Source organism: Eschrichtius robustus, chromosome 10 (genome assembly GCF_028021215.1).
Source record: "Eschrichtius robustus isolate mEscRob2 chromosome 10, mEscRob2.pri, whole genome shotgun sequence".
Classification (NCBI taxonomy): Eukaryota; Metazoa; Chordata; class Mammalia; order Artiodactyla; family Eschrichtiidae; genus Eschrichtius; species Eschrichtius robustus.
The window spans coordinates 20,827,200-20,850,827 of NC_090833.1; the positions used below are offsets into that span (position 1 = coordinate 20,827,200).

The 23,628-nt window shown below is 38.0% G+C and overlaps 1 protein-coding gene across 5 annotated transcripts in view; it reads left to right on the forward strand.

Moving 5' to 3' along the window:
* Nucleotides 1-23,628, forward strand: part of FKBP15 (FKBP prolyl isomerase family member 15) — a 55,122-nt gene that overhangs the window by 10,055 nt on the left and 21,439 nt on the right. For all 5 annotated transcript variants that reach the window (XM_068551852.1, XM_068551850.1, XM_068551851.1 and 2 more), the window contains exons 3-14: nt 3,061-3,145; nt 3,593-3,662; nt 7,098-7,172; nt 7,650-7,748; nt 9,299-9,448; nt 10,338-10,406; nt 11,725-11,871; nt 14,360-14,502; nt 14,986-15,043; nt 19,585-19,692; nt 22,105-22,207; nt 22,697-22,803. In XM_068551852.1, coding sequence (XP_068407953.1) covers nt 3,061-3,145; nt 3,593-3,662; nt 7,098-7,172; nt 7,650-7,748; nt 9,299-9,448; nt 10,338-10,406; nt 11,725-11,871; nt 14,360-14,502; nt 14,986-15,043; nt 19,585-19,692; nt 22,105-22,207; nt 22,697-22,803 — 1,214 coding nt within the window. The remainder of the gene's footprint in view (nt 1-3,060; nt 3,146-3,592; nt 3,663-7,097; nt 7,173-7,649; nt 7,749-9,298; nt 9,449-10,337; nt 10,407-11,724; nt 11,872-14,359; nt 14,503-14,985; nt 15,044-19,584; nt 19,693-22,104; nt 22,208-22,696; nt 22,804-23,628) is intronic.

Below are 23,628 nucleotides of genomic sequence, written 5' to 3' on the forward strand. Positions count from 1 at the left end.
GCAGTCTTGCTCCTATGAAGTGTTGAAACTCATCCACTATGGTGACCTTCCAGGAGAGGTCCCCACCCTGAGTAGGACCTGCTGAGAGTGGAATTAAAATGAAGGAGGATCGGGATATTAAAAGTGAAGAAGAAAAGATCCAGATAAAAGTAGCTCTAGAATAGAATCAGGAAGTCTCAGGAGGAAGCCCCCTCTTCCCGCTTTTTTGAACTCTGTATGGCAACAGAAGAGTGGGTTCCATGAAGTTAGGAAAGCCACCCTGAGCCATGCCTCTGTCTAAAAGTTCAGAAAAGCAAATTTCACATAAAAGTGAACAATAGAAAAGTATCAGAGTCAAACTCCATGCAAAGTTATTACAAGAGCAAGGAACAGAATAGTATCCCTACAGTGAGAGCTCTACTCTGTGAGAATGTTTCTTACTGAATAGATCAAAACTACAACCACCTATTACCATTAAGAAAATAACGTAAGACATGAAATGAGAACATAAGTGAGAATCTTAAAATCTCAGAAGTAAGTGACAGGACTTAGGCAAGAATTAGAGATGTCAGAAAAATTATTTCAGAAATGAAGACTAAACTAGAAGGAACACAAGAATGAATAAACACAACAGATTATGCCTTAAGAGAAATAGAAGGTTAACAGGAGGACATTTTAAAAATAAGAATTAAAAAATCTAAGAGATAAAAAGTTTTGAAAGGAAAGTGACCAATATTGAAGATAGCAAAGAACTTCCAACATGTGGAATATACATATGTATATTCCCTGAAGAATTAAAAAAAAAAAATGGGGAAAACAGGCACCTAAAACTATAATTCAAGAAAACTTTCCTTGGGAAAAAAAAAGATTGGAAAACACATATTAAAAGCAGTCCTCATGGGCAGGGAATTCAAGAATCTGTACAGTACTGATTTCCGAGGGGAAGAAATGCTTAACCAATGAGAAGATCACATGATTGTGGCATCTGACTCACTTACCCCTCTAGCAAATCCATGAGCAAGGGCGTTAAGTAGGGAGATGAGAGTGTACTGGGAAAAGTTGAACTAACCTGAAGGAGGATGCTAGGCTGACCTTGGGGAGACAGTAATTTTTCTGTGTTTCAGACTTGGCCTGATAACTGAGGCCTTAGTTCCTCCTTTTTTTGGTATTCACTGCTTCTCAGGAGGAAAGTTTTATTGTAGCATTACATCCAACTGGAAAGTACTGATTGAATTTAAAACTATGTTGTAGGTTTTTACAAAAGAATAAGGAAAACAAGAACAACCCAGACTAGGAAAATAAGCCAACAACGTAAAATGGGTGATTCATCAAAATAAAACAAAGTAAATGGCCACTACAAATCTATAGAAAATGTTAAATTTCTCCTTCCCTGTAATCAATAAATGCAAATGAAAACAACAGTGAGGTGGCATTCCCCTTTCCCTAATGCCACCCCTATCCCATTGGTAAAGATTTAGAAAGATTATCTCCTCCTGCTGGCAGGGATGCAAAGCTGGCCTACTCATACTGCTGGTGGGAGTGTAAACTGGTAATGGCACTTCTCAAGGGCATTTGGGCAGGTTGTAACAAAACCTTAAAAATTTTCACACTCTTGCATGCCATAATTCCATTTTTGGGAATTAATTCTAAGAAAGTAATTAGAGGTACATACAAAAATGTGCGTTTTAAGGATGCTCATCATAGTGTTATTTATCATAGAGAAAAATTGGAAACAACCCAAAGAAATGTCAAACAATAGGAAATTGGATGAATTCTAGTAGAGTCAGCATAGTATTTAACCATCAAAAAGTGTTTTTAGGACTATTTTGTGTTTTGGAGACTGTTTTGAAAAGTATACGGAAATGCTTACACTAAGTGAAAAAAGCAGATTGTCAAATCATTAATTTTCTTTAAAAAAGATGAAAAAGCTGGAAAGTTTATGTGTATAGAAAAAGGACTAGGAATAAATACATCATATTATTAACGTTTATTTTGGGGTGGTGAGAGTATAGGTCATTTTTTTTATGTGTTTCTGTATTTGCTAAGTTTTCTACAGTTGTACATGTACTCTATAACCAGAAAAAGGTATTTCAATACTGTTAACAAAATTCAACTGAGTATATTTTAAAGATCTTATTGGCTATCTTCAGCGATTCACGAATTGAGCAGCATCCAATCTAGTAGACAGGGGCTCTGACAAAATGAAAGTCTTTTATAGGCAGAAGGGAGCAGGAACCAGGCAGAAGGGGGAGTCTAGTGTAACACTAGGCAAAAAAGTGGGTTGCTTATTGCAAGGTTACTTTCCTTTAGGAGATAGCAGAGGTCTATCAAACAGATTACCTAACTAGTGCTGATCAGATCATTCTGGTTTAAGATTCCATTTCTGGGGGAGCCAGAACTGTAATTATGTTGAATCTCTGTTTGGTGGGGTGGGTCTTATCCTAAGTGACTCCATTTTGGGCCTGTTGTCTTGTTTTTAATAACAAAAAGAATCAAACAAGGATACTTTTGAAAATAAGTTCTTGGTTGCTATGGCCATGCCTGTGTTCTCAACAGATTCATGTGGTGAGTGTGAATATGTGATTTACTCTAAATACATTATTTTTAAATGTTAGTGTTACTTTATACCACTGTGAAAGTAAAGTAATGGATGTAATCTGAATATCATAAGTTTTCTGCCCCAGAAGTAAGGGAAGGGGAAACAACTTCATTTTTATTTATTATAGCTGTCAGAATATTGGAAGGAGAAAAGGAAGATGGAATGTGACCTTGCTTTCTAGACAGTGCTTCTCTTCCAGCCCAAAGACTTGTTTGGAGTGGAGCCAGAATCCTGGGTTCTAGTCCTAGGCTTGCTACTGTCATTGTGCAAGGCACTTGGGGGCTTAGAGCCTCAGTTTCCTCATCCCCAGACATGGCCATAGGGCCATTTTGTGGATCAAATGAGGACAATGGTCATGAAAGCATTGTAACACTAACTACAAGGCTAAAGAAGAATTTTGAAGCTGCTCTAATGGTTAAAAATCAGTTTCAAGCAAGAAATGAATGACAACTTTGTTTTCTGCTTCATCTCTTCGTCTTCAGGAAATCAGGCAACACCAAAAACAGCACCCGCCACAGCAGGCACTTCCACAGTATTGGTTGCAACAGCAGTCCATGCATATCGCTAGTAAGTAGCGGAGAAGGAACACTTTATAAAGTTGGTGGGTGTGTGGGTTAAGCTCCTGCTTTTTGCAGTAAGCCTTTCGGTTCATTGCAAAATGGCTACTCAGTCCTGCCATAGACAAAGTATCAGTAATGCTTTTTAATGTTTCATTTGGAGAATTTTGCACACAAAACTTTGAAGAGCCATTATCTTGTGCTCTCTCTAGGAACTGCTTATACCCTCAACAACTGCCTTTTTAAGCGCTCAAAGAAAGCCACTCCACTGAGATATCATGAATAGTAGATGTTGAAAGAGTAAAGAAGTTGTATATGAGCTTTAAATTATAAACTGCTCACCTCTGTCCCTTTCTAGAGGCTGAATGACTAGATTCCCCACTTTATATGGCAGAAAAGAAAGCTGGTTCTACTTAGTTGAAGGAAGTATTAATACCTGTTTTTCTTGCTTCTATAGCACAAATGGTCAATATGTAAAGCAGGGCAAATTTGGTGCTGCAGTCCTGGGAAATCACACAGCCAGAGAGGTAAGATTGCCTCCTTGTCTTATGTATATTCAAGTGTCCCAAATCATATCAGTGAGCTGGTTTTTATCGGGACTTGTCTGATATCTTACATATCAGAGGATTAGATTGATTGTTTGTACTGAATGTGAATTTTTAATGTTAGGTATATAATAACATTTATAGTCACATTTTGCTTACTGTTTTGCATTAAAACAAATTCAACCACTCAAAATCATTAAGTTTGACCTTTGTGAAATGGATCTAGCTTAAGAATTTGGAGAGTTTCAGAGTAAACCATTTACCGAGGACATCCTTTTTTTAGGTAGTGAACAACATTTAGTGTACCACTTAGAGCATGACCACCGTTTATCCTTTGAAAGTTTGATGAGTTGGGTAGTTGATCACACAGCAAAATATTGGTTTGAGTCAAAAAGATGTGGATAGAAGTGCGGAGACTGATTTCCTTGTGTGGGTTGTGTCTAGCTTCAAATTCTGCTCCAGAAGGTTTTGAACATTGTTGAAATACGCATAAGAAATAATAAAGGGCTTCCCTGGTGGCCCAGTGGTTAAGAATCCGCCTGCCAATGCAGGGGACATGGGTTCGAGCCCCGGTCCGGGAAGATCCCACATGCCGTGGAGCAACTAAGCCCATGCGCCGCAACTACTGAGTCCGCGCTCTAAAGCCCACAAGCCACAACTACTGAAGCCCGCACGCCTAGAGCCTGTGCTCCGCAACAAGAGAAGCCACTGCAATGAGAAGCCCTTGCACTGCAACAAAGAGTAGCCCCCACTCGCCGCAACTAGAGAAAGCCCGTGGATAGCAATGAAGACCCAGCGCAGCCAGAAAGTAAACAAACAAACAAATAAATAAAATAAATCTATTAAAAAAAAATAATAGAATTTCAGAAGTCCAGGTAACATGGAGTCCATGCACCTCAGAGACTCTGAGACGCTGAGACAGAAGATGACCTGTTCAGGGTAACTAACATAATGGACAACACTCATTTGTATTAAAAACAAACGAACAAAAAGCTTAAATTTGGAAATTTGGAAACACCTATAAAAATAGTGGGTCTAGAATAACAAACACCCAGATACCCATTACCAGACTCTAGCAGTTATTAATCTTGTTTCATCTCAACTGCAGCCTGTTTTTCTTCTTCCCCTGCTCAGATTATTTTGAATAAATCTCCAGCATACAATTTTAGCTATAAATATTTTAGTATGTATCTCTACAAGGTAAGGATTTTTAAAAACACAACCATTACGCCATTATCGCACCTGAACAAAACCTACAATAATTCTTTGATCTCATTCACTACCAGTTAGCATTCAAACTTCCCTGATTATCTCTCTCTCCCTTTTTTTTTAAAACAGTTTGTTTTAATCTAATAAGGTCCATGCATTGTAGTTGGTTACTATGTTCCTTAAATCTCTTTCATTCTCCCATTGGGGAGTAAATAATGTCTGATTGTCTCTCATTTTGTTATGTTAGCAGCCATTGTTGATTATTATCTAGATCTATTAATTCATTAATAGATGAATTAATTGCCATTGGATTTCAAAAATCTGGTATTGGGACTTCATCACCCTTCACCTCCAGATAGGATGTAGCTTTTTGTGGCAGGCAACATTCCTACTGTGACAATTATAAAAAGACAGATAAGTTGCAAAAACTATATTTTAAAATTCATTAGAGAGCTATGGAAATTATGAGGACTAGATGAACTAAAATTTTGAGAGGAAAGAGCCAATGAGCTGAGTGTTTCCTTCCCTTGGGACCTTTGCTGATGCTAAGGAGTAGACTAAACATCAGGTATGTCCCAAACAGAGAGAGAGAACTGGGGGAAAGAGACATTGGTAAAAACTAGAGGAGCTCCAAACACAAGATCCGTTTTTCCCCGTGGGACATTTAATGAGTTTGGGGGTGGTGTGGAAGTCCAAGGGCTGTGCCAGAAAGGCAGAGGGAAACTTCTGCAATCTTGTGGGGCATAGGAGATAAAATCCTACTGTAGGGTGGGAAAGCAACAACCTTCCTCTCAATACATTTGCTAGATTTTGAACTTCATGGGGAGCAGGCTAAAGAATCTCAGCTCAGAATCTCTGATGGGCAGAAAGGTCAAGACTGAGGAGTCAGAGACCTTCCAGACTCTTAATCAAAAGCCTACGAAGATAGTGCTCGAGAGTAGGGACAACCAGAAATGGACCAACTCTTAATAAATCTGTGATCCTTTCCTGACCAGCTCAGTCTATAAGATTAGCTCCTCACTCTATCTGCTTCACATAGGGTAAAGAGAGTCCTCTCTGGTGCAAGATTGTATATGAGCCCCCATAGTCAGTCCCTCCCTCCCTTCTGGGGTTGAATTTTAATTTCTGTGTGTGTGTGTGTGTATGTGTGTGTATAGTAAATATATAGGAGACATAAAATGTGCCATTTTAACCATTTTTAAGTGTACAGTTCAGTTGCATAAATTACGTTCACAGTATTGAGTAACCATCACCACTATTTCCACTTTTTTGTCACCCCAAACAGAAAATCTGTAATCATGAAGCAATAACTCCCCATCCCCCTTCCCTTATTCTCTGGTAACCTCTAATCTACTTTCTATCTCTATGAATTTGCCTACCCCAGATATTTCATATAAGTGGAATCATACAATGTTTGTCTGGCTTATTTCACTTAGCAGAATGTTTTCTCAAGATTCATCCATGTTGTAGCATGTATCAGAACTTCATTATTTTTTTATGGCTGAATAATATTCTATTGTATGTATATAACACATTTAATTTATCCATTCGTCATTTGATGGACACTTGGTTGTTTCCACTTTTTGACTATTGTGAATAACAGGCAGTGAACATTGATGTATAAGTGTATGTTTGAGTCCCTGTTTTCAGTTCTTTGGCGTGTATACTAGGAGTGAAATTGCTTTGTCATATGGTAATTCCTTGTTTAGCTTTTTGAGGAACCGCCAGACTGTTTCTACAGCATCCCTACTGTTTTACATTCCCACAAGCAATATATGAGGGTTCCAGTTTCTCTACTACCCTGCCAACACTTTATTATTTTTCCTTTTTTTTTATAGCCATTCTAATAAGTGTGAAGTGGTACCTTATAGTGGTTTTAATTTGCATTACCCTAATGCCTAATGATGTTGAACATCTTTTCATGTACCTGTTGGCCATTTGTATATCTCGTAGTCACCCCTCATACAAATAAAAACACCAACAAAATAAAGACATAGATAATTATAGTTAAAGAGTAGGGTCAAAATGAGAAGAGATTAAAGTGGATGGTGAGAAGATGTAATTTAAACTCTAAGCTTTAAGGGATGAACTGAGTTTTGAGTTTTATGCCTGTATGAAGCATGACTCCTGACATCTTACTGCTGATTTTGTATTGCCTTTTAATTTCTGTTCTCTCTTTTTTTCCTGCCCATCTTTGCTTGAATACAGTATAGGATTCTTCTTTATATCAGTCAGCAACAGCCAGTTACTGTTGCCAGGATTCATCTGAACTTTGAGCTAATGGTAAGGCTTCCTGTATTGGAATCATCAATACTTTGGGATTGGTTTATAGGAGAGATTGATCTGTGCATACCTGGTGGGAATTAGATCCACTACTTCAGCTCTGGAGAGCAGAGTGGATAGCTTTTTTTTTTTTTTCTTTTTTGGGCTGTGCCTTGTGGCTTGCGGGGATCTTAGCTCCCCGACCAGGGATTAAACCCGGGGCCCCAGCAGTGAGAGCACCAAGTCCTAACCACTGAACTGCCAGGGAATTCCCCAGAGTGGATATCTTAACAGAACTTCTTGGAAAGGTCTCTTGGCTGCCTTCTGGGAATGTGGACTAAGGGGTGATTGGTGGAGGGTGGGAGGGAAGAAGAAAGTTCCCTGATAGCTCTCTTTGGGTCCACCTGAGTCAAGGCCCTTCTACATGAGCTTAGGCAGCCAGATTTATCTGCTATGCTGCCTGCAGTTGAGTTATCCCAACATTTCTCCTTTCCCCAGGTTCGGCCCAATAACTATAGCACCTTTTATGATGACCAGAGACAAAACTGGTCCATCATGTTTGAGTCTGAAAAGGCTGCTGTGGAGTTCAATAAACAGGTAATATCTATATATTTTTTAGTGACAAGCATAAAAAAACCCTGTAAATTCATCAGTTGAGCTTACTGTATTTTAGGGAAATAATAAGAATACTTATTGAAATTGCTTGAAAATGAGACTTTAAGGAGAAAAAAAAAAGGCTAAATGTAAACTTACATCTTTAAAACACTTTCCACTTCATAAATTATCTTAAGGAATAAACACAACTATCTTTTTAAAATAGTGGTTTAAGAGAATTTTTTAAAGTTATTTCATGGTCATTATAGAAAATTTAGAAAAGCATTTTTAAAAAAAAACATTCATAATCTTACTACCCAAAGTAATCACTGTTAACACGTTATGTTTCTTTTTTTTTCTATTCATAAGTTACATAAGTAGTTATAGTCCTTTAAGAGTTCTTGCTTATTTTATTTAATGATGTAAAATGCATCTTTCCCCACCTCATGAAAAATTATTTAGAAACATTTTGGAAAGCTGCATAACATGAATGTTCCTTAATTTATTTAATCATTCCCTTACTTTTAGGCAGTTAGATTATTTTCAGTCTCTGAGATAAATGATACTGTAGTGAGCATCTTTGTATACAAATCTGTCTTTTTTTCCCCCTCTGATTATTTCCTTAGGCTAGAAGAAGTGAAAGATTGAATCAAAGAGTTCATATATTTTTAGGTTCTGTATACACTTTGGCACACTGCTTTTCAGAGAGATTGTACTATTTTACATCCCTGTCAGTTCTCTCTCTATGCCTTTGCCAACATTTAGAATTACTATCTTTTTTCCTTCTTAGTCTTATTTGCTTGATAAAAAATGACTTCTCATTGTTTTAGTTAGCATTTATGTGATTGCAATAATGAAACTTTTTTAAAGAAAATGAGTAGCAAGTTTCTAAGGTATACTATGTTTAAACATTGACTATAGAAAAATTATTCATAAAGATGTATCTGACTTCCTTGCCTAGGATCTGTGCTAAGATAATATGGGTAAATCTGTAGGTGGTAGAGATATGGATTCTGGGAATACAGCATGGTTTTGTAAAGGGCCTTTATTTTATTGTCTTTAGAAATGCATTTTGAAATTTTTTAGAGGCTCCCCTAGCTTTCACAGGTTCCCAAACACTGAAGCAGTAAATCAGTATGGTAATGATAGCTAATGTTTATTGTGTACTTACTGTTATTTGCCAGGCACTGTGCCAAGTACTCTACTTGTATTAGCTCAGTCTTCATAACTACCCTAGGAAATATGCAAAGCTTTTAGCTCCATCTTACAAAAAACCTCTGAAATAAGGTTCACAGGAGTTAAGTTATTTGGCTGAGGTCACAAGTTAATAAGTGGCAGTGCCCAGATCTGTACCCAGACAGTCTGACTCCAAAACCATACTTCTTAGGCACTTTAATTCCTGGCAAGATTACTGACTTTGGAATGGTTTACTTCTAAACGTGTAATCTGTTTTGCTAGTGGGTGCCACTGTTTGGAAAAGAACATTAGCAATAACTGAGTGAGTACTTACTGAGCTTAAAGTAAGTTTATGCTGCTTTGATTTCATCGCACAGGTATGCATCGCCAAGTGCAACAGCACCTCTTCCCTGGATTCAGTGCTGTCACAGGACCTTATTGTAGTAGAAGGCCCTGCTGTAGAAGTTGGTGATTCTTTGGAATTGGCCTATACCAGCTGGCTCTTTCAGAATCACGGACTGGGCCAGGTAAGAAAATGTACCCTGCAAGTTCTTTTGTAATTTAAATAGCATGAGAGCTATTCAAATGTAAGGAATTATTACTATGAATTGCTGCTTTTGGCAAATAGAAATCTTTTAGGAGCCCTGCTTTAGTCTCTACAACTGCTTTTGGGGCATAGCCATGAAATGCTAATGTATAAAATCTGCTCAGTGCCACTATGTCTCTTCTACTTAGAGAAAGGAAACCAGTTTTGCAAGTATCATTTTTGGTAATTGTTCATATGTATGTCTCTTCCTATACCAGTTTTAAACTTGAATATATTCTTACGAGATTAGGTCTTAAAACTTTTTAGACTTTCCTCACAGTTGTTTCTCCATTTTTCTTATACTAGATACTGTGAATAGATTGGGCTTGTTTTGTTTTTATATTATTAAGCCCTCAAAAGTAGTGTGGTTTGATAGAAAGAGCTTTTGACTATGAGTCCAAAAAATGTGGATTCAGGTCCCAATTTTATCCTAACTTGACCTTCTCGAGTCACTTAAGCTCTTAATTTTTTTTTCCTGTGAATGGAGCTTAGTGGTGCTTACACTGCTTTCTTGGCAGGATGGCTGTTGGCATCAAATGAGATAATTTATTTGAAAATTCTTTATAGATGAAAATATTTTTAAACACTTGGTAGGAGAAGTTTATTTTTTTCTAAACCTGGAAAATCCTTGCCTCAGAGATACTCAGTGTGATAACACCTTTAGCCATGATGTGGTCTCTTCTTTTCAGGTCTTTTAAGAAGTATTTTTCCAGTCTATTTGACATTACCTATTTCAGAAGTACTGTGCTGGTGTGTATTAAGTTGAATATCATAATGATTATTATTATTTTTGGAACTGGCTAATCTTGTTTATTTTGATCAACTTTCAGGTTTTTGACTCCACTGCTAACAAAGATAAGCTGCTTCGCCTGAAATTAGGATCAGGAAAAGTCATCAAGGTAAAGGCTTAACTGTGTTCTTATTATATATGGGTTTATCAGTTGCAGTGGGCTTAATTTAGAGTGAATTTTGTAAAATTTCTAACCTGGGTATATTTTTGGAGAATCTGGAAAGGCTTGGTTAAAAAAATAGGAAGAGAAAAATGTGCTACGTTACCTACATTTGGGAAATTTTTACCTGTGAGACAATATATTGAAGAAGGGTACATTTCTTTTCTCTGGTCCCTACATTTTATTTTTCATCCTGTGGTTCTGAGGGAACTATTAAATTCTTCCTATCGCCTAATTGAGAAAGAGGTGAAACTGTTTCTTATAGAAGTGTATCGTAATGGGTGATTCTGATCTGTCTGGGATGCTTTAAATCATGGTGGGAAGCAAGTACAACATAGCAGGAGGAACACTGGGATTGGAGTCTGAGGACCTGGGTTCATGTTGTGAATTTCTTCGTCAGCAACTGTGGAAGTATTTTATAAAGTAAAGAGTATTTTAGGGACTTCCCTGGTGGTCCAATGGTCAAGACTCCACACTCCCAATGCAGGGGCCCTGGGTTCAATCCCTGGTCAGGGAACTAGATCCCACATGCTGCAACTAAGAGCCTGCATGCCGCAACTAAAGATCCAGCACGTGGCAACAAAGATCCCATGTGCTGCAATTAAGACCTGGCACAGCCAAATAAATAAATATTAAAAAAAAAAAAGAGTATTTTACACATGTGGGGTATCATTGTGTCAGGACATACTGATGCATTGTGAAGTACTCATTTATCCATGTGGCAGAATGGTTTTCTCCATAGCTTTGTTTATGACTCCTTTTCCCAGAATCCTTTGGAAACTTTTTCCTGTAGATCATAGCAGTTGGGGCATGACCCTTAAAGTTAGACTCATCTAGTGTTGAAATCTTGGCTTAACAATTTACTAACTGATTTTGGGCTAGTTACTTAACCTCCTTAAGCCTCAATTTTCTCTTCTGTAAAATGGAGATATTGCTACTAACCTTATGAAGTTATTTTAGGGATTAAACAACATAATGGAAGTAAAGCACTTAGCAAAGTACTTAGAAAAATGTGTTTAATAAGTGATAGCTTTTATTTCTATTTTAATGCCATTCTTCTGTTCCAATTTCTCTTATCATCTAAGGTAAGTGTATTTCATACAGCCCCGGATATGCTGGCTTTTACAAGTGAATTGAGAAGCAGTATTCTAGGTGTTCTTATAATCAGTGGGGAGGGGGAAATATAAACCCGATGATCCTGTACTTTGTTTTGTCTTATGAAAAGGTTTGTATCTGATGAGCTTTTCGTCTTCTCTGATTCCTAAAGAGCTGGGAGGATGGAATGGTGGGCATGAAAAAAGGAGGGAAGCGGTTGCTTATCATCCCTCCAGCCTGCGCTGCTGGCTCTGAAGGGGTAATAGGATGGACTCCATCAACAGACTCGATCCTGGTGTTCGAGATGGAGATTAGGCGGGTGAGTGAAATTGTGCTGTGTTGTGTTTGATGAGTCCTTTTTGCTAGTTAAGTAAAATGAATAAATAAATGTGTCGGAAAAGATTCTGAAGATATCTTTTTTTTTTTTTTTAAGTAGAAATGGTATAGTTGGAAGGAACAACAGCTTTGGAATCTAAAGGCCAAGGTTTATGTCCTTCTTGGCTCTGTATTCATAGTCACTTCTCTACACTAACCTTCTTTTTATTTTATCTGTAAAATAGTGATTCCTACCCAATGTTCACACCTTTTGATTTAGTAATGCTTTGGCTACAAGTGTATGCTATCAATATGTTTACATAAGAGTGCAAAGATACCTGTATATAGATAGATAAATAGAGATAGATACATAGTTTCCTCCCTCTGCCACATTGTTTGTGATAGTAAAAAACTGGCAACAGCTTAAGTGTCTATTATTATGAGACTGGTTAAATTATGGTTCTTCATAGAGTGGACTTCTATGTAGTTCTTAAAGAATATCCAAAATCTATTTTTAAGTGAAAGAAGCAAGTTGCTAAACAGTATGGGAGGACTTCCCTGGTGGTCCAGTGGTAAAGAATCCGCCTTACAATGCAGGGGACGCGGGTTTGATCCCTGGTCAGGGAACTAAGATCCCACATGCCAGGGGGCAACTAAGCCCATGTGCCACGACTACTGAGCTCCCGCGCCACGAGAGAGCCCACGTGCCGCAAACTACAGAGCCCACACACCCTGGAACCCGCACTCCACAACTAGAGAAAACCCACATGCCACGACTAGGGAGAAGACTGCACACATGACAAAGAGCCTGCGCCCTGCAGCGAAAGATCCCGCATGCCTCAATGAAGATCCTGCATGCCACAACTAAGACCCGATGTAGCCAAAAATAAATTAAAACAAACAAACAAACAAAAAACAGTATGGGTAGTATGATCTTGTGTTTGTGTGTGTGTGTGTGTGTGTATACAAATGAATATATGTACATGCCTATATATTCATATAAAATTTCTGGAGGCATTAAAAGAAATGAAATGATTTTCTCTGGAGAATGGAAATGGAGTTCAGAAACTTCTACTTTTTTACATTCTACCCTTTGTACCATTTAAAAATTTTATCAAGAATAATTTCTATAATAAAGTTTGTAACAAATTGCGGTTAATTAATGTTCCCCCTCCCCCCCACCACCAAAAAAAAAGACTCTGTTTGCTTTATACTGTGATTATTAGGTCTGAATGTGATAATGTTTGTGACTATAAAGTACAATGCAAATAAATATTATGACCATCCTCATTGTGGTGATTATTCCTGCTGCAACAAAGGATATGCATTTTTTATCAATGACTCTTTCCTAATTGGACACCCTTATCTCTGGTCGGCATTCCAGCCCTCTTTGACTGACTTGCTTCCAGCTGCCTTTTTCACAGCTTTTATATTCTTTCTCAATTTTCCTTTGAGTTTGAGGAAGTCAAGGGTGGTAATAGATAACAAACCATTTTGAATCCATTAAGATTGACATTTTGTAAACATAAGGAAAAAATACCCTATTTTACCACTAATCAAAGAATTACAAATTGATTATTAAACTGACAAGGCTGGGGGAGTTTCCTGGTGGCCTAGTGGTTAGAATTCTGGCTTTCACTGCCGTGGCTCACATTCAGTCCCTGGTCGGGGAACAGAGATCCCGCAAGCTGTGAGACGTGGCCAAAAAAAAAAACAAAACTGACAAGGCTGATACAGAACGATAATACCCAATGTGACAAGAGTGTTAAGAAAGATTTATATACTACTTACAGAGTATAAAGTAGTTCACCCTTTACGGTGTGAAATTTAATGGTATATATCAAAAGTTTTAAAAATAAGCATACCTTTTATCTAACAGTTTCACTTCTGGGAATTTGTATTTTGGAAATGATTATGTGCGAAGAGAGATAAAGCTATTCTTAGAAGTATTGTTTGTATAGAAAAAATTAGAAATAAATTGAATATCCAACAACTAGGAATTGGTGAAATATATTTTATGATAACATAGATATTTATGACTTGTGTTCCCAAAATCCTTTGGAGACTTTTTCCTGTAGATGATAGCAGTTAAGGGCATGACCCTTAGACATACTCTTCAGTAGTTAAAAAGGATGTTGTTGATTAATAATTTAGTTAATGTGGAAATATGTTAATATATCAGTGAGTGAGCAAAGCAGGGTACAAAACAGTATGGCCCCATTGTTATAAAACACACACACACACACAGATAATATAAGTGCAAAATATTACATCCAAGATTCTAACAACGTTATTGCTTAGTGGTTGAATTGCAGGTGATTGTTAACCTTTTTTTTCTCTTTTGGCTTATCTACATTTTCTGATTTGCCTACAGTGAATAGGTAATGACTTGTATAATGAAGAATAAGTAAAATGAAAGGAGAATGGAGGGGGAAGCATGTCTTTTTTTGTGGTCTATTAAGCTGTTCCATCTGTGGTTGATCTTTCCCTAGGTCAAATTTGCTAGAGATTCCGGCTCTGATGGGCACAGTGTTAGTTCCCGGGATTCTGCAGCCCCTTCACCCATACCTGGTGCTGACAACCTCTCTGCTGATCCTGTTGTGTCACCGTCCACATCTGTTCCTTTCAAATCAGGGTAAGATACTGGAGTTGTATAAAGCTCTTTTATTGTCCATGTAAATGATTCTTAGTGGGGTTCAGAAATAGGGGTATAGTTGAAAACTAAAATAATTTTAAATAATTGGGAAAAAATGGGATGCGGGAAATGGGGAAAGTAATTGCATCAGATTTTCTGACAAAGGATTAATATTCATACTCTATAAAAGCACTAACTTAGATATAAAAGAATACCTGCCAAACTCTGGAAGAAAATCGGGCAGAAGGCATAAACACAAAATATATATCCAAGGAAAGAAATGTAAATAATAAGCATTTGAATGGAAAATTGTCCATCTTCACTAGCTTTCAGAAATTATACAAACTAAAGAAGAGTTAAAACTCTGTTTTACAGCGATTAAATTGGCAAACATTTTAAAAAACAATTTGTTTATACAGTATAATCTAGACTCGTGATTATGGATTTTGTTTTTATCTCAGGATGTGTCTTATTTGCTTTCAGGGAGTCAGTTCTTCGTTCCAAATCTAACTCCCTCAGTGAACAGCTTACAGTAAATACAGTGAGTATATAAGTCTATCTCCTCATCCCCAGTTGGCTAGAAGGGTTTCATGTGCCTAGGGTATAGTAGGTTAGAGAAAAAAAAATGTTGAAAAATGTTGATTTAGGCTAGAAATCAGTGGTTACTTTATTCATTTTCACTTACTTGAGAGTCAGTATAAATTAGCTTGGGCTTCTGCATCGACAGACTTGGATTCAAATCTTTATTCTTATAAGCATGTGGCTTTGAGGAAATTATCTGACTTCTCTGGTCTTCAGCTTCTTCATATGCCCACCCTCGCCTCTCTTATTCAACATAGTTTTGGAAGTCCTAGCCACGGCAATCAGAGAAGAAAAAGAAATAAAAGGAATACAAACTGGAAAAGAAGTAAAACTGTCACTGTTTGCAGATGACACAATACTATACATAGAAAATCCTAAAGATGCCACCAGAAAACTACTAGAACTAATCAATGAATTTGGTAAGGTTGCAGGATACAAAATTAATGCACAGAAACCTCTGGCATTCTTACACACCAACAACAAAAAATCAGAAAGAGAAATTAAGGAAACACTCCCATTTACCATTGCAACAAAAAGAATAGAATACCTAGGGATAAACCTGCCTAAGAAGGCAAAAGACTTGTACTCAGAAAACTATAAAACACTGATGAAAGAAATCAAAGATGACATAAACAGATGGAGAAATATACCATGTTCTTGGATTGGAAGAATCAATATTGTGAAAATGACTATACTACCCAAAGCAATATATAGATTCAATGCAATCCATGTCAAACTACCAATGGCATTCTTCACAGAATTAGAACAAAAAATTTTACAATTCATATGGAAACACAAAAGACCCCGAATAGCCAAAGCAATCTTGAGAAAGAAAAACGGAGTTGGAGGAATCAGGTTCCCTAACTTCAAACTATACTACAAAGCTACAGTAATCAAGACAGTATGGTACTGGCACAAAAACAGAAATATAGATCAGTGGTACAGGATAGAATGCCCAGAGATAAACCCATGCACATATGGTCACCTAATTTACGACAAAGGAGGCAAGAACATACAATGGAGAAAAGACAGCCTCTTCAATAAGTGGTGCTGGGAAAACTGGACAGCTACATGTAAAATGAAATTAGAACACTACGTAACACCGTACACAATCCAATTAAAAAATGGACAGAAGACCTAAATAGACATTTCACCAAGGAATACATACAGATGGCCAAGAGGCACATTAAAAGATGCTCAACATCACTAATTATTAGAGAAATGCAAATCAGAACTACAGTGAGGTATCACCTCACGCCGGTCAGAATGGCCATTATCAAAAAAAATCTAGAAACAATAAATGCAGGAAAGGGTGTGGTGAAAAGGGAACCCTCCTGCACTGTTGGTGGGAATCTAAATTGATACAACCACTATGGAAAACAGTATGGAGGTTCCTTAAAAAACTAAAAATAGGGCTTCCCTGGTGGCACAGTGGTTGGGAGTCTGCCTGCCAATGCAGGGGACACGGGTTCAAGCCCTGGTCTGGGAGGATCCCACATGCCGCGGAGCAACTAAGCCCGTGAGCCACAACTGCTGAGCCTGCGCGTCTGGAGCCTGTGCTCCGCAACAAGAGAGGCCGCGACAGAGAGAGGCCCGCGCACCGCGATGAAGAGTGGCCCCCGCTCGCCGCAACTGGAGAAAGCCCTCGCACAGAAACGAAGACCCAACACAGCCAAAAATAAATATATATAAATTAATTAATTAAAGAAACGTTTAAAAAAAAAAAAAAAAAAAAAAAAACTAAAAATAGAGCTATCATATGACCCAGCAATCCCACTACTGGGCATATACCCTGAGAAAACCATAATTCAAAAAGAGTCATGTACCACAGTGTTCATTGCAGCTCTATTTACAATAGACAGGACATGGAAGCAACCTAAGTGTCCATCAACAGATGAATGGATAAAGAAGATATGGCACATATATACAATGGAATATTAGTCAGCCATTAAAAAAAAGGAAACTGAATTATTTGTAGTGAGGTGGATGGACCTGGAGTCTGTCATACATAGTGAAGTAAGTCAGAAAGAGAAAAACAGATACCATATGCTAACGCATATACATGGAATCTAAAAAAAAAAATGGTACTGATGAACCTAGTTGCACGGCAGGAATAAAGATGTAGACATAGAGAATGGACTTGAGGACACGGGGTGGGATGGGAAAGCTGGGGCAAAGTGAGAGTAGCATCGACATATATACACTACCAAATGTAAAATAATTAGCTAGTGGGAAGCAGAAGCATAGCACAGGGAGATCAGCTCGGTGCTTTGCCATGACCTAGAGGGGTGGGATAGGGAGGATGGGAGGGAGTCTCGAGGGAGGGGATATGGGGACATATGTATGCATATGGCTGATTCACTTGGTGTACAACAGAAAGTAACACAGTATTGTGAAGCAATTATACTCTAATGAAGATCTATTAAAAAAATAAATAAAAAACAAAAAAATGGAAATAATTCTCACAGCCCCTCTAAGTGTTCTTGTGATACGTTTATAAAGCACTAAGCTCAAAGCCTACATAGAGCTTGTCTTCAGTAATCTCTCGAGATTTTTATGAGGTTTAAATGAAATGATGCCTATAGAGTTTTTAGTATTGTGTCTGGCATATTGTAAGAGCTCAATTAACATTAGCTCCATTATCATAATTACTGCTAATGCTACATATCTCCATACTTTCATTCTCTCAGAGGAATTCTACACTAATTCACCAATTAGTTGACTTCTGTCAGGTTTCTAGGCCTCTGTGTTTCCCCAACTGTAACATGAGAAGACTAGCATACTGTTGTAGTAAAGTTTGGATTTGAAGACCTTTAGGAGGATGTACACTGTGTTTGCTGCTGCTCTGCCTGGTCCGTGAAGGCATCTGAGTTTGCTACATGTGGATGAGATGATAGCTGAAGTGCTTCAAGTTCTAAAGCTCTGTGGCTTTCACCTGCCACATTGGGAAACAGGATAATTGTATGGAGTGAAATTGATGATTAATTTCTCTCCAACACTAGTTTACTTGCTTGTATTCAGTCCAAAGCAGGAATTAATTAAGCAAATAATTAATCTGATATGTGTAAAAAGTGATCTAAACCCAGAAGGTTAAGCCAGAGAATCAAGAAAATTGAAAAACAGTTTATAATCTCAGATCTTTGAATAGCCACAACAATTGTTCAGTATTAGTTCTTTTTGTAGTCTCGAGACACAGCTACTTTTGTCACCTATTTCTAAGCTTCAGTAACTTTTGGTAGACTAGTGCTCTCCAACCTTTTTTTTTTCTTTCTTTTCTTTTTTTACAGTTTTGCTTTTTGAGGCAAAGTTCACATAATATAAAATTAACCATCTTTTTGTTCTTTTTACATTTAAGTTTTTATTTTTTGTTTTGAACAGGTAATTACATTCATATGGCACAGTTAGCAAAACAATATAACAAGATATACATTGAGAAGACTCATTCCTACCCCTGCCCCCATGTACCCTATTTTAGCTCATCCCCAACCTTGGGTAACTGCTTTTATTAGTTTCTTATGTATTCAATGTTTCTTTATGCAGATGTAAGCAAATAGGAATGTATATTTTATTCTCCCTCCTTCACAAAAAAATAGCATATTATATATATTATCTGCCTTTTTATAATAACAGTATCTTTCTATGTTAGTATATAGAAAGCTTCCTCATTTTTTTTTAATCTTTAGATCTCAAGATTCCATTGTGTGAATATTGGTTTATCTAACTAGTTCTCTTTTGATAGACCCAACTTTTTTTGATTGTGTCTCCATTAGTTAAGAAAAAATGATACACCCTCTCACTATATGTCTGTTTACAAATTATATACATAAAGTACTCTCCATCCCTGTAAACAAGTTTAATGTCTGATGTTTACTGTAGCTTAAAAATAATTTTAAAATAGAGGTTACGGTCATTTCTTTTTACACTCATTAGATCATCTTGTGCACCCTTAGGAGTATGCACTCTGCTCTGAAGGCTGCACTTTGAACCAGTTAATGCATACAGAGGCGTCTAGCTCAGGGACTAGTATGTCATCAGTGCCAAGTCAGTGTTAAATGAACCTGAATTTAGAACACAGAGCTCCTGTTCTCTTTTCGCCCTAAATCTCTTCTGAATATTTATCTGCTGAGTTGCTCTTGGGCTTTTGAGAGGTTACTATTATCTAAAATGCCTCCCTCCCTTAATCTATACTTTAGTTTTTTATCTGTAAAATGAGAATACTTATGCCTGGTAGGGAGACTTGATTGCAGTGAAGGAATACAGATGAAACCACTTTGTCCATTCCAACATATAGGGAATTATTTTTCCTACTGTTATTAATTGTGACCCATGTATGCATCTAGGCAAGAAATCTTTAATTCTCATTTTCTAGAAGATAGTTTCAAATAGATAAGGCAGGGGGAACTTATTGAAAGATTTGATATAAGAGCCAAAAGACGTAGAGTTGACTGAAGGTGATGAACCTTGATTACAGTGATTTTTGTGACTTTCCTCTCTTTTTAGAATCCTGATACAGTCAAGGCCAAGTTGATCTCTCGGATGGCTAAAATGGGCCAGCCCATGCTGCCCATTCTTCCACCACAGCTGGATTCCAATGATTCAGAAATTGAAGTATGTCCCACTGGCTGTCTTAGAATGAATAGTGCAGATGTTGCTGTTTTCTGTTCTTTTAACTGAAATTATTGCTTTTTCTGCCTCTAACCCAGAATCATTATTTTGAGAGCTTATATTCAAAATGATACAGGTTGGTATTGGTACATGTGTTTCTGCTATAATTATCACTTCCCCTGAGAAATGGAAGCAATTCTGTATATCTGCCACAAGAACTGGGCAGTTTTAAGTAGTTAATTTAGCTTTCTACTAGAATCTCTGTTGTCAGCAAACATCAGCCTTTAGGCAGCATGATGCCCGACCCATAAAAGAATGAATTCATATTTGTTGATTGAATGTTTAGATTCTCTTGGGAAATGTTGATTTTTCCACTGATGTAATTTAATATGGAGATCACACTGTTGTAGGAATTCCCTGGCAGTCCAGTGGTTAGGACTCAGCACTTTCACTGCCAAGGGCATGGGTTCAGTCCCTGGTTGGGGAACTAAGATCCCACAAGCCATGAGGTGCAGCCAAAAAAAACCACTGTTGTATCTTTTGGCTTTGTATGTGGCATGATTTTTTTTTTAAATTAATTTTTTTTGACTGCATTGGGTCTTAGTTGCGGCGTGCGGGATCTCTCATTGCAGCGCACAGGCTTCTCTCTAGTTGTGGCGCGGGCTCCAGAGCGCGTAGGCTCAGTAGTTGGAGCACGTGGGCTCAGCAGTTGGGGCGCATGGGCTTAGTTGCCCCATGGCATGTGGGATCTTAGTTCCCCGACCAGGGATCAAACCCATGTCCCCTGCATTGGAAGGCGGATTCTTAACCACTGGACCACCAGGGAAGTCCCCTGTGGCATGATTTTTTTGAAGTTCAAAAATTTTATTGCAATCAGATCGATCAATTTTTCCCTTTGTTTTTTGCTTTTGACATTATGCTTAGAAAGCCTTCCCACTTTCAGATACTGTAAACATCACATGTCTTTTTAAAATATTTATTATTATATGTTTAGATCTATTATTTCATATTTAATCCATCTGGAATTTGGTGAATGGTGAGAAGTAACTTAATTCCAACTAAGTTCTTTTCCCATTGGTTAGTTCCTTATTGAATAAAATAATTCTGTCTCAACTGAATTGAAACACTAAACAGTGATTAATTTTTAGGATTCTTCGATATTGATGTAAAACAAAGCAAGCGTGATGCTTTTGAGGAAAAAAATTTTCAAAATAGGCTTTTGTTTTTTCACAATTTTGTTTTATTTCTTCATGGAAGAGCTCTGTGTAGATTTAACATTTTAAAGGAAGATAGGATTTCTGGGACCTGTTATAGGATTGATTTTTATCTGGTTTCTGGAAATGAAATTTGGGTAAGATAATATTCTTATTAAAATTTCTAGGTGCTAATTATTCATTGTAGAGTAATGTAAATTAAAAAGAAGAAACATATTTAACAAAAAGGACATTCTTTATATGTTGTTTCACAACCTGATTTTTTAACTTAATGTTATATCATGAACATTTATGTTAATATCAGTAATATAAAAAAAGTGAATAAATAAAACAAAGCTTTATCACCTTTAAAGATAACCCAGTGCTCTGTTACATTGATTTATCATGATTCCTTTTACTCTGTTGTTAGACATTTAGGTTGATTTATGTAATGATGTAAAACTGGGACACTTTTCCAGAAATGCATAATACATTTCTGAGAATATTGGGAAACAAGAGGAAGTTCTGAAGTAAAAGAATGTCAAAGAGATTTCAGCCCTTGAACTGTAGCATAGCAGATCACAATCACTGTGTATTGTGCCTCAAGTTTTTCTTTTCCTTGAATGAATCAGGAAGATGTTAACTTTGTTTAGAATTATAGTAGGGACCAACATTGCTTTGATTTTATGAAGAGAAAGAATGAGGGGAAAACACTCTAAAACTATATTGTCAAAAACAGCATCGTAATGAGGCACAGTGAATCCTACTCTATCTGATTTCCTGTGAGTACCTTGAGGTTTGTGTATATTATTTGGCAGAAGAGAAAGGCTGCATTATTCCCTGGGTTTCCTTGTAAGGGGCCCTAATTCTTTGGAAACAGACTAGGTCAGTCTTAAGGTAGCTAGCTGCTGGTTTGCAAAATGATACACTATGGGGAGCAGTCACTCTAGCTGCTTCAGACAAAATAACGTCCCCAACTTATACTGGAAATTAACTATGATTATTTGATACAATTTACAGGGAGAAGGGATCCTACTCCAGTATATAATAGAGTGCTTTCTTCCCATAGCCCATACCTTAAACTCTTGCCTTTCTGCTTGCCTTTCCTTCCTCTTCTTTGCCTAAAAGCACTGGTTGTAAGCAGGTTTAGGGTGGCCAGTCACCCTCAGTCTTCAGTTAAGGACCCATAGACACAGTAACCAAAATGCTCATGCTGTTGCAGGACGTGAATGCTCTTCGAGGAGCTGGGCAGCCTGTGGTGACTCCGTCCATCCAGCCCTCTCTTCAGCCAGCCCATCCAGTGCTACCGCAGATGACCTCACAAGGTAAGTAAGGAACCTCTCTGAGGCTCTGTGACCTTGAATTGGGTCGGTACCGAAGTTGTCATCATTGTTCCTTAAAACGTTAGGCTGCATTGTTTTAGTATTGAGAACTGAACTAGAGTATAAAACTTGTCAGTTTGTCCCTGGGTAGGGCATTTTCAGACCTGGAGATGTAGTTGGCCTGCTTGCTGTGTCTTCTGCTGTGTTGCATTGTCAGTTTTGGACATCGGTACTCAGCTAATGAGCCATCTCCCTGTGTGTAACTCTGCACTTTCTGTCAGTTGATGGCATCGTAGGTCTGAGTCACGTGCACCTGAGCATGCCCAATTTCCTTCCACTAGCCCATTGCTGAGACTCCAGTAGAGCTGATTTTAGGAGGCTAGGTGAGAGAAGTGGTCAAGTCTGAAGGGTGATGGTGTGAAAGGTGATAGTCCAGACTTGTACCAAGAAGCAAGGGATGGATAACAGTGAAAACTTCTTGCTTTATCTTAGCACCTCAGCTATCTGTTTCTGGGCTCCAAACACCGTCTGCTGCCTTGATGCAAGTTGCATCTCATGATTCCCACTCAGCTGTATCTGGAAACGCCCAGTCCTTTCAGGTAACGACATTTTTAAACCATATCAGTTATAAGCTATCATTGATTATGGTTCTCGTCCGTCTCTTTTCTTCTTCTTGCACGATTTGTACTGTACCAGTTCCTCACAGAGTTTATAATTTTTCTCCTTCCTGAACCCCTACTTTCTCATGTCCAAACAAGCAAAGGATTATCTACCTTATAGGTGGTTGTAAAGATTTCGTGCAAGAACAAGCAAAGCACCTGGCACAAGGCCTGGCACATAGTAAAAGCCCAAGCAATGTTTGCTTCTTTTCCTTTTCACACATGTCTAATTGAGGGCTATAGATTCAAGTCTTCTGTGCTCTCTTCTGTCAAACAGCTGATAGGCCAAGATTCTGCACTCCACTCAGCAGAACGGCTGTGGTGGAGGGTCAGTGGATGGAGGCTGTATGAAAATACAGCTGAACTCTTTGTCTAGTTATTCTCCAAAAGTGAGCTCTTAAAAGTAGGTTTTTTTCTGTTTTCACAGAAGGCAGTGGCAACAGCCTGTCTGCCTCTGCTGACTGTTTGCCCGGACAGTGGACTCTTTCTTTTGCCCTGACACATTTGATGGTTAAGACTTCACTCCCCATGGTAACAGACCCTCACTTCCTTGGTGATTCTTGATGGAGGGATCAGAGTGATGGTGGCCAAGCTATGCCCCATTAGGAAGGGGTGTATCAGAATTGAGAAAAGTGGGCTTCCCTGGTGGCGCAGTGGTTGGGAATCTGCCTGCTAATGCAGGGGACACGGGTTCGCGCCCTGGTCTGGGAAGATCCCACATGCCACGGAGCAAGTAGGCCCGTGAGCCACAACTACTGAGCCTGC